We start from the raw sequence: 10468 nt of genomic DNA, 5'->3' as shown, positions 1-10468 counted from the left end.
TATTTTGTGCACATCGCCCACCCCGACCACAGCCTTGTTGTGATGCAGCGTCTGCGCCCACACGGGGCCGGACCAATGAATATGAAGACCCCCTCTAACTGAACTCGCACAGATAACCACGGAAACCCTGTTGCACACAAACACACACCCTCATCGAAGTCTGTGAAAAGTATTCTTGCATTGATTTCTCTGACCTGAATTGATGCTGTGACTCACCAACTGGAGTCCATTAACAAGTCAGGCCACTCACTGATGCAACAATGTCTCACAGTGCCTCGCAACTCTTCTGCCCCCAAGTTCAGCTTTAACCGGTTATTTTGAAACTCTGCCGATATTTATTCTCTCGAGCACAAAGCGAGTGCAACATTTTAATTATTATTGTGGTATAAAGCTGAAACTATTTCACTATTAGTGGACAGAAAATAAGTCAACAACATGAAGTAATCAGTTAAAGTTCTTTAAGAAATGTATCCAAGGAAAATGTCAAACATTTGTTCCAGCAATGTAACATTTTGCAGCTTTTTTCCCCACCTCATATCATCACAAACTGAATCCCTTTGTGTTTTTAACCTGACAATAGTCTATTATTATTCAAATTAAATAATAATACAATATTAAAATAATCATTCTTTGCAGCTCTACTCTATTGTTAGCATGCTAACAAGCTAAATTAGGCTGTACTTAATGCACCAAATTGTAACAGGTCCAGCTGGTGTTTTCCCGGGGCATGTTCAGGCCTGCTCCCTGTTCTCACTATGGAAATAAAACCAACAGGTGCTTCTACAATCCAAACCTGTGGTTTCCCTTCCTCATTCACCCACTTTGTATTCGCCACTGTAGTTGATGGAGGAGGGGAGGCAGTATCTATCTATTTATCAAAAGGTGGGCGGAGGACAGAGAAAGCTACTGACTGACTGTGTTATAATACTAAATGGTGCTTACTGGCTCTGCTTGCTGTCGTGTAGAAATATACCAAGCAACAGGTTCAGAGAGAGTCTGACAAAGTACATATGTGTGAAGCGATGCAATTAGGGATAAATTACAAAGGGCAAAAAACATATATACCACTCACATTTTCTTCCAGCTCAAGATGAACCTTCCTGTGGACCTCTGAGATGTCCATCAGCACTACACCTGCCACACAGAGAAGAAGAGCAGAAGAAAGATGAATGAACAGGTTATCGATACATAGATCTAATTGTTTGGCTTTTCTGAACAGAAACAATGTTGTTATCTTAAGGTATTGTGCCGCACTGACAACAGTAGACAATGAGCACAATGTATACACTACATGTAATATATATGAATGAAAGCGTCGCTGAGCTGCACGTCAGGTGCAAACGCAAAAAAACATCAAATGTAAGCGGCTACAGATTATGTTTCCTTCGCTGAGATGAAAGGAAAATAAACACATGTGCCTGGACCAGAAAAACTGGAACAACCTCTGCTCTGCGAATCAAAAAGAGCTCAGATGGCAGGCAGCCACAAATCATAACCTTCTGTCATTGCATGTTGCCCACTAAGGCAATCAAATTAGGATTATGGAGAACAATCATTATGTGGAAAATTGTAATTAAATTTCTTATTGACCTCCCCGCTACAGTACACACCGTCAGTGATCACAAACAGTCAAAATCTCAACTGAACTCCCAATTATAGAAAGTGTTTCTCCTAAAAACAAATATGCAACAAACAAAATACAAAAACAAACTCTCAATTATATTTGGCAAACACCTTTATAAGTCTATTATACTAGTCTAATAAATAATAGCAAACAGTAAACCTGTTTAACTCTACTCTGAGGCAGATGGTGCCTGATTATAACATATTTTCTGCAGCTTGGATAGAGTTGAAAAGGCCTGTGTGTGTGTGTGTGTGTGTGTGTGTGTGGCCAGGGAGGTCTCTTGATAAAACACAATTTTTAACACCCCTCAGAAGTTTTCTAGACATGAAGGAACAATGTGTGTGTTTGCAAGAATGTGTTTGCCAACGATTCTGCTAACTTGTCTTCGCACAGATGGAATTTCACTTTATTGCAAGAAGCAAACGAGAAATAGCAAAACTACAGCTGCTGAACTTTGACTTTACTTTATTCTGTTCCATATAAAGTAAAGCAGTTTTAAATATTATAAAACAGTGAATATTAAGTCCTCTGCTGATCCAGCTATAGTTCAAATTATAGAAAGAGTATGTTGGGTATCTCTTCCATGTGTGCAGCATAGCAAAGACTAGATCTGTCTAACATGGGATCATGCGTTATCTTGGATAGAAAAAGCAGGATGCAAATAGTCAGAATGGAAACTTGATACCGGATGTTATGACATTTTCCCGCACTGAGCTTTTCCCCCATAGGAATCTTTTTCCATGCACAGTGAAAAAATGTCACAACAAAAAACATTTTTCAGTAGCCAACAAGTAGAGCTGTACTGTACACAGGGGTGTTGATAGTGATGTAACCTTGAGACATTTGTTAAAGAAAAACATTCCACTGTATAGATACTGGCTTCTGCCTCACAGCACGAAAACAGCTCATTTGTCTGTAACAAAGAGAAGACCTGGGAGGCATTGCCTCTGTGACTACACAACACTTTAGTCATTCAATATTTCCATGTCTGTGGATTCTGTAGACCAGTATTGCAACACATGTAAAGAGGAGCCATCTCAGAAAAGTTTTCTAAACATTCATAAAACGGAACAGCTGTCCTTGTGCCTCGGCAGTAATCCTTTCTGTTCAAATTCAATTAATCAACCGGTCAATATGACAAAATAAAGATGTAGTTGCATCACAGGTATTTCCTCCGGTGGGGGGAAAATCCAGTTTCCTTTTCTCAAGATGTAAGTTTACAATGCAAATCCCTGACAGACGTTCAATAAGCTGCCAGTTTGATGTATCACTATGTCCTGTAAATTCATTAGCATGTAAACACTGCCCTTCCCCGCTCTGTATTTCCACACCTTGACTGCTCCGCCTTGCCTCATGGCGAGACTGGCTCTTTCACTCAGCGCAGTTCAAACAGCTCGGCACATAAAGGCCAACAGATCATCCCCGTGAATCTGCCCTTTGACAGAGCAGGAGTAAAGGGGCTGGGAGGGGCAGTGGGTGTGACAAGGAAGGAGGGGGGAGAAAGTGTGTGAGGTATAGCGAGGCAGGAAAAGGTACAGTAAGTATTAAAGATAAGAGGTAAAAAGTTAAGTCACGAGTGCTGGATATGGCAAGAGACAGAAATACCTGCGACAGAAAAGGAGAAAGTGAGACATGGAGATAGAGGCACAGCAAAGAAGAAGAAAAGTCCCCCACATTAACCAGAAGGACGCTGGGTTAAAAGCAAACCTGGCACTAAGATGTAATGTCTGACACATCTGACACATCTGACCTCCAAGTTACCTTATCTTACAATAAGAACAACCAAATCTCAAAGACGTCAGCAGGTGTGGTATGCAGTCAAATACCGGACAGACTGGTTTGTATGTACGACACAAAAGTTGAGAGTCATCAACTTATCACGATATCTGAATGATGAAATCAATGAAAATGAGTCATCGTCACCCATACAAACGCCTTACCGTAACAGGGATCAATGTCTTTTCTCCAGCCGTTCACACTCATTTGTTTATTGTTGTCACGGTCTGTACAAAACGTTGCCAAGCAACAGGTGTTGCTCCATCGAACAAGGTGCGAGGGCAAAAGTGTTTCATGATGTGGGTTACACCAGAAGCAATCCACCGCCATTAGCTCACAAAACCAAGCCGAGATAAACCCACACAGTACAGACGGGCGGCCTACAGAGCTGTTTACACAGGCTGTAAATGGGTCTGGAGTCCCGGCTGCACACACTGTGCTTTGTGAGTTTTACATTCACCATTACAGGAGTGACAGCTGTTACTAAAAACACAAAAGGTAGCAACTGACAATTCAGCAAACTTAAGGGGAAGAATTACATATTTTAAGTATAACTTTACGCTCGGATGTTATGAGTGGATGAGCCCTTAGGTACTCAGATGTGAAAGTACAACTAAGTTTATGTTGCAAGAAGATCATCAGAAACCAAACTGTCACTATTTTGGTTTCTCCGTTTCTACACAGTGGAGTTGTGTAGACAGCAGAACACCTACAGTAAATGTGCACTTGTCCCTAATGCACTGTAGTTCATGTCACGGTGTCAGTATGTGCCGTTTGAACACCACTTAGGGATTTAAATCAGTTCTATTTTGCCTCTGGCGAAGGTGTAAATCATGCAGGGAAACATGTTATGACACGTCATTATGTAGGATAGAAAGTGAGACAAAAATATGTTGTTTGTCTTTCTTTTCTTATTATTCTATTATGTACACTTGGAAGGGTCACACTCCTCCGTCTGTGTGTTTGTAAAACAAGGCAGAGGCTCACCCTTTTTATTATAAATACAAATAAGTAAAGTAAATAAGAATACAAATTCTGAGAGTAAAATTAACAGAACTGTGCAAAACACAGAAAAAGAGAAGAAAGAGTCGCTAATTTTATAAACAATATTTTGCTGGTAGCATTCAAAGCAACCAACAGTTTTTCCACTGTCGGCAAAATAATCCTGACATGGGAGAGAGCCACCTGACACATCATGCAAACATGCTTGGATTATGTAAAGTGGGCCTGATGCCATTTAAGCAGACCAGGACCATCAAAGGACGGTGTGTGCGTGTGTGTGCGTGCGTGCGTGCGTGTGTGTGTGTGTGTATGTCTGTCCATGTGTGTGTGTGGGTGTCTATGAAGTGTCTGCAAAGCCCTTGCTGCTGAAAAAAGGACAAGATTGGATGGGATTCAATTTCCTGCGGATAACTAAATGCTGCACAGTCATGGTGTTTCACAGGCTGTTAAATAATCTTGAAAATAATTTGGCAACAATTGTAGGGTCCTTGTCAAAATTCTCTGAGGAAGCCAACAGCATATATCGGTGCCAGCATCAGTAACACTTAGTTTCACCTCAAATATAGTTAGAAGTTAAAAGAGTAAATATAGCAAGAGTTAAACATCCTGGTGCTTCAAATCTGAATATTTGCTCCTGGTTTGAAACAAGTCAGATGCCTGAGTGCTTGAATGAAAGAGCTGTTGATATTTGAACTCTGGCAGAGGAAGAGGAGGAGGAGGGAGACTAAAGGAATTAAAGGAAGAAGGTAGGAGGGCGAGGTGCACCGGTCCTCCAATGCCTCTCAAGAGTATCTGGTTTCTGGTTGGCTTCGCGTCACTGAAGCTCAGGTTTCTGACGGGGCAGATTCACTACGTCCACGAGCAAACTCAGGAACAGGATGTGGAGACTTTTTAATTCTTTGTGAAACACCCATCTGGAAATTTGGCATTATAATTCATATTGTTGTCTTGAAATCCATATGTAGTGGCACGGGCACATCCTGCCTGGTTATATTTTATGTGAAGTACAGAATCCAGTTACAATGCATTACAGGCCCGCTTCATTAGATGAGATGAATATTTGCATGTAATCACGCCCTGCTCTAAATAATCCCCCATAATGACTCAGACCAAACTGATCTGTCATGAGACCCGAATGTCTGTCTCCCTCATACAGGGATTAGTGTGTGCTGGAGTGTATCCACAGGTCAGCTGTGAGTGTGACGTCATCACTAATGACATAACAACTGGTTTGTAATGCTAATTGTGTGTCTACGTCATTCCTAGGATTGATTATTTTCAAAAACACTGGACTTTACAGTTTATTTGTTTTGAATATTAAACAATTGTGGTAATTGAGTCAAAACATTGGACTTTTTTAAATTACTGAGTTAATTTCCTCTGTGCTTCCTACTACAGGAAGTACTTGATTAACTTTAAACTGCTCTAAACAATGTCCTCTTACCGTAGAAAACATTAAATAAAGATGTACTTTCTTTAAGCAACTTGGGCAGCCTTTTTCACATATAACGTAGATGGCACGTGTCATGACATGCCGGTTTGTTTTTCAGAGACTGAAAGCAAAAGTGCATCACCTGTACACCGAGTATATTGTATAACCTGCAGAGGACAAACCAAAGTGTTTCTGCCGTGTCATTATGTTTACGTCTAGAAGAAAATATGTCAGCCTACAAAGTGGGACGATCACAGACTATCTTGAAACACAGTAGACACAAACACAGTCCCTTCCACTATCTGTACACACAATGTTTTGGGCAATTGGTTTTGCAGGATATATTGTGCAACATAAAACAATCATAAAATAACATGACAACCATAAGAACCAGCTGCAGAGTGAGACGACGTTGACTGGTTGAAAGTACCACAAATCCATTGAAACTTCTCAAACCACTCCTGCAGCATAATTCACCTCTCGGTTGTTCATACTCTCGTATTCAGCAAACACTCAAGTCTTTGCAACAAAAACAATGACTGTTTCCAACATGCTGAACAGATGGAGGGGTAGAAAGCTGAGACGTTGATTTATAAATCACACTATTTTTCACAATAAAAACATATCACCATTAGAATTCATTGCAGCTAACATGAATTCAATCTGGCAAGCCACAGCTCTTCATTAAGGAGCAAATGACAAACCGTTATCCTTCAAGGCTGAATGTTTCATTTTTGGGGCGGAGTATCACTTTAAGTGTGCCGGGATACTGACATCAAAACAACACCAGGTGACACTTTCCATTTTGCTGCTGAATTTAATTAGCAGTTTTGCTGCTAGTCAGCAGGGGATCTGAGAGACACACAGTGGTTATATCAAAGTGTGCCACTAGTGACAATGAGTTAGGGGCACCAGACATCTTTGGATTACAAATGAGCTTCTGGGAACTGAAGCCTGGGGAGTTGGTTAGAGAACCAAACAAAGCCTCTACGCCACAGTGCGTTTCTAAGCTTACCACACGCACATCACAAGCATCATGCTGTCATTAATCAAAGAATAACTGCTGCTGTGTTCAAGCCACAGTGCTTTATGGCTCGTGCATCTTAATGATAATGAAAAGGTACAACAAAAAAAGGGAAAATCATTTGACGAGAATTCAGCAGCTGAAAATGTATGTCACCTTGCTCTGTCTTGCATGTGTTACTGTTTACCTAATTGATTTTGTCATTCTTTTATGTCTATTGATTGTGAGGCACTACCAAAAAAGCACTCCAATTACAAATGTAAACATCTTTACATAAAGGGTAGAATGAGAAACTGTTGAAAATGCGCTCCATTAATGGACATAGTGTATAAGTCTATGCTGTAAATACACCCCTGGAAATGAATGATAAATGCTTCCGAGACCCGAGTGAGAAAGCAGGCACCATCTCCACAGTCTGATCTCCCCCCCAGTTGTAGCAGTATAGAGCCAGAGGACAGGGCAATATGGAAACTTACCTAATTCTCTGGAGACAGGAGACACTGCAGCATTCTCCCCAATCTTAGACATTGCATCAAAATACAACTTTCCCGACAGGATCATTGCTGGAAAATTGATAAAATGATCATTAATGTTTGTCTGAATAGTTTGGTAGAAAATATCGGCTCCCTAATGCATGTTGAAGATCATTTAACAACAATATTCTCTATTAAAAAAAAAAAAAAAGGTATAAAAACTTGGCCCGGTATACCTGGACTCAAAAAAAAAAAGGCTTACTCTCACAGTCATCTGTTTTAATAAACTCTAAGCTTCTGTTCATTTTTATGAATGCATTAAAAAATGCTCACCTGCCACAGATTTCTCATAGTTCTTTCCCAGGGTGACCAGATTCCTCAGTCCCGGGTTGAACTGGTCCATCACACTCTGGGTGGGTGGAGAAAGAAGGAGAGACAGTTATTCAGAGGTTTTAATTGTTATTTTGCTGAAACACTACTGACTCAACAGATGGGTGACTGTCCACCTGACGTCGTTACCACAGCAACTCATGCCGATAGGTTGGTAATGCCTGGACACACAAATTCCATCTGGTCACTTGCAAATAACAGTCCAGTCTGTCTAAAAGATCTGATGTTAGAAACAAAGTGGACTTGCCTGCAGTCTGAACTATGGGACATCGGATGTGTGGGAGAATGAAACAGAGTTGAGTTCAACCCTAATGACTATTCATTCATGACCTTTATATAATAAACTCTCACCAAAAATCCACTCGCATGCCATGCAAGCAGTCTTGTCATAGAAGACAAAAAAGGTGTTGGGGAAACTAAAAGTGCACTCGGAGAACACCTCCACCGAATGTAATGGGTTCTTACTCGGCCTATGCTAAACTCTGATAGACGGGCCAGTAGTCCTTGGCGGAGGTAACAATGACACAGTGACTGACAAATGAAAACAAAACAAAAGAATGAGGAGAAATAAAAGTATGAGAGGGAGAGAAACCACTTAAACAATAAAGACATTAGATGAAACAAAGATTGCCATCTTGGGTTTTTACAAAGTGAACGAACCAGCCTTGATCGATGCTTCTTGAGTTGGAACTGTCATCTGTAATCTTGTTTTAGAGTCAGCACTTAGATCTGTAATTATCGAGCTATTCTTTCTCTATGTCATATCAGGATAAGGTCTTAGCTAAGGTTCACTCCCAGAACCAGAATGCAGGAAATGATTAAACTTTGGTAAGCCACCTTAAGACAGCAAACAATGTGTCAAGAGCCAAGCAGTGCTCACCCTGCTCTGATTCAGAGCGTGGTCAATAAGTGACACATAGACTGCAGACGCTGACAGTACACATGAGAAATGACGCCTCATTTCAAAATTCATGAAATATGTGCACATAAAATCTTGGGGCAACCAAGAAAACTGAAACAAGTGTTGATCATAGCAGGGAGCCAGAGGTGATGGCTGCCGAGGAGCTCGCTGTATAATCTTACCACACGACACACACAGCCAGCTAAATTATTAAACCTGGAGTCTTTTTCCTGCATTTCGTCACACCAAGGAGCTGCGGGGGCTGTCCCGAGAGGAGGCCAGCAGATAAAAGCTATTCAAGGAGGATAAATGCTTGTGAGATAAAGAATTAAGTCTCTTTGTATCACCTTCACTTTGCTACCTGAGGAGTAGGCAGACCTCGCCACACAGTTTGATAAATTAAAACTTGTGGTGGCTTTTTTTTTTTTTTTAATATACTTTAACCCCAATCACTTTGCAAACAATAGACTACTTCTTATAAAGCAACTGGCCATTTATTAAAATGAGTTTGAAGGACACTTCTTCCACTTTCCAACAGTGCACAACAAGTAACAGCAATTCACTTTCAAAGTACCTACTTCTATTTAGAAAATTAACTCCAGTGAATGACTGGGTGGCACAGATGCCAGAGCACACGAAAGAGCACTTTAAGTGATGCTCATCAACCGAAGCAGCACTTTAAGGAGGAAATGGCACTCCTAGGGCGCGGCTATTTTCTTCAAACCCGGTGATCCAAACTCACTAATAGTAAGTTAAAACCTCAGCACTCTAATATGTTCATTAGTATTCAACACTGTCTGTCTCTACCGATGGACATGAAGAAGGGTTTAGACCAATAACTCAGACCAGGGGTCCTTAAAAGGGCTTACATTTTAAAAGAATATCTTGTTTAGTGCATTGACACTTATTTATAACACATACTATATCATAATATAGCCTTCATTCGGCTATATTATGAGCAAAAAGAAGGTTAACTGATTCCTTCACTCCATCTTTGCCTGTAGCATTAGTGAACACTTTAATATTCAACTAGCTTGGCTAATTAAAAACACCTGTTACCCGTTTAGCTGGTAAACGTCACCGGAAAGTTGAAGCGCAGCGGCTGAAGCTGTTTCAGTAGTGGACACATGGGATGTATGGAGGTATTTCTCTCTCGTGTCGTGGTCGCACCTGTTGTTTTTCACACCAGTACCCACCTTGTATGTACTTTCAGTTAGCTTGTTCACCTCCTCCGCGTTTCTCGACATGTTTAAATCCTCTCGCGATGCCCGATAAAGAAAAAAAATATTATAATTCAAAACTACACCGACGCCAACACTCCCAAAAAAAACCAACAGGGAAAAGTGACCAAAGCTACGGACACATGAAATTCCTCATAGCCAGCAGGAGACGAAACACGAACACATAGCAACAAACAAAAAAAGATAAAAAAAACTGAGAGAAAGAGGAAAGTCCAGTGGGGAGGCTGCCTGTTGCTGCTGCTGCTGCTCTGCTGCGTGTGAGCACATACAAAAGCTGAGCTGTCAAACTTGTTGTAGGTGGTTAGTTCAGAGGAGGGAGGAGGCCTGTGGAGGTACAGAGGTAGGAAAAGGTGGACAAGTGTCAAGCCAACCGGAATAAAAGAATAAACCACTTTTCCGGTTGGCTATACTTTCAAATTAAATCTTTTGTTTGTTCTTACTTTCATTGAACAAAATATGTCTCAACCTTTTTTTAATTGATTATTTAAACGATGTATTTGTTGGTTTTTAGTTTACAAATCCCATCGAACTGTACAGTGAATAACAGTTACATAGTAGCAGTAGTAGCTAACATGTGTCACCTTGTTCTCCCTTCCCATCACCCC

General features: G+C 40.8%; 1 protein-coding gene across 3 annotated transcripts in view; it reads right to left on the bottom strand.

Moving 5' to 3' along the window:
• The window catches only part of baiap2l1b (BAR/IMD domain containing adaptor protein 2 like 1b), a 31011-nt gene extending 20813 nt beyond the window's left edge, over positions 1-10198 (bottom strand). The window contains exons 1-4 of one of the 3 annotated variants that reach the window (XM_029436956.1): positions 9819-10198; positions 7665-7740; positions 7335-7421; positions 1073-1134 (exon numbers count right to left, since the gene is read on the bottom strand). In XM_029436956.1, coding sequence (XP_029292816.1) covers positions 1073-1134; positions 7335-7421; positions 7665-7740; positions 9819-9869 — 276 coding nt within the window. In that variant the 5' untranslated portion in view covers positions 9870-10198. Of the gene's footprint in view, positions 1-1072; positions 1135-7334; positions 7422-7664; positions 7741-9200; positions 9386-9681 lie in introns of those variants that run through there. The other 2 variants (XM_029436957.1, XM_029436958.1) reach the window with 2 other exon arrangements.
• Positions 10199-10468: the final 270 nt, after the last annotated feature.

The sequence above is a fragment of the Cottoperca gobio genome, chromosome 8 (genome assembly GCF_900634415.1).
Source record: "Cottoperca gobio chromosome 8, fCotGob3.1, whole genome shotgun sequence".
Taxonomy (NCBI): domain Eukaryota; kingdom Metazoa; phylum Chordata; class Actinopteri; order Perciformes; family Bovichtidae; genus Cottoperca; species Cottoperca gobio.
The sequence above is the reverse complement of the archived record's forward strand: the minus strand, read 5'-3'. Positions and strand labels throughout refer to the sequence as shown.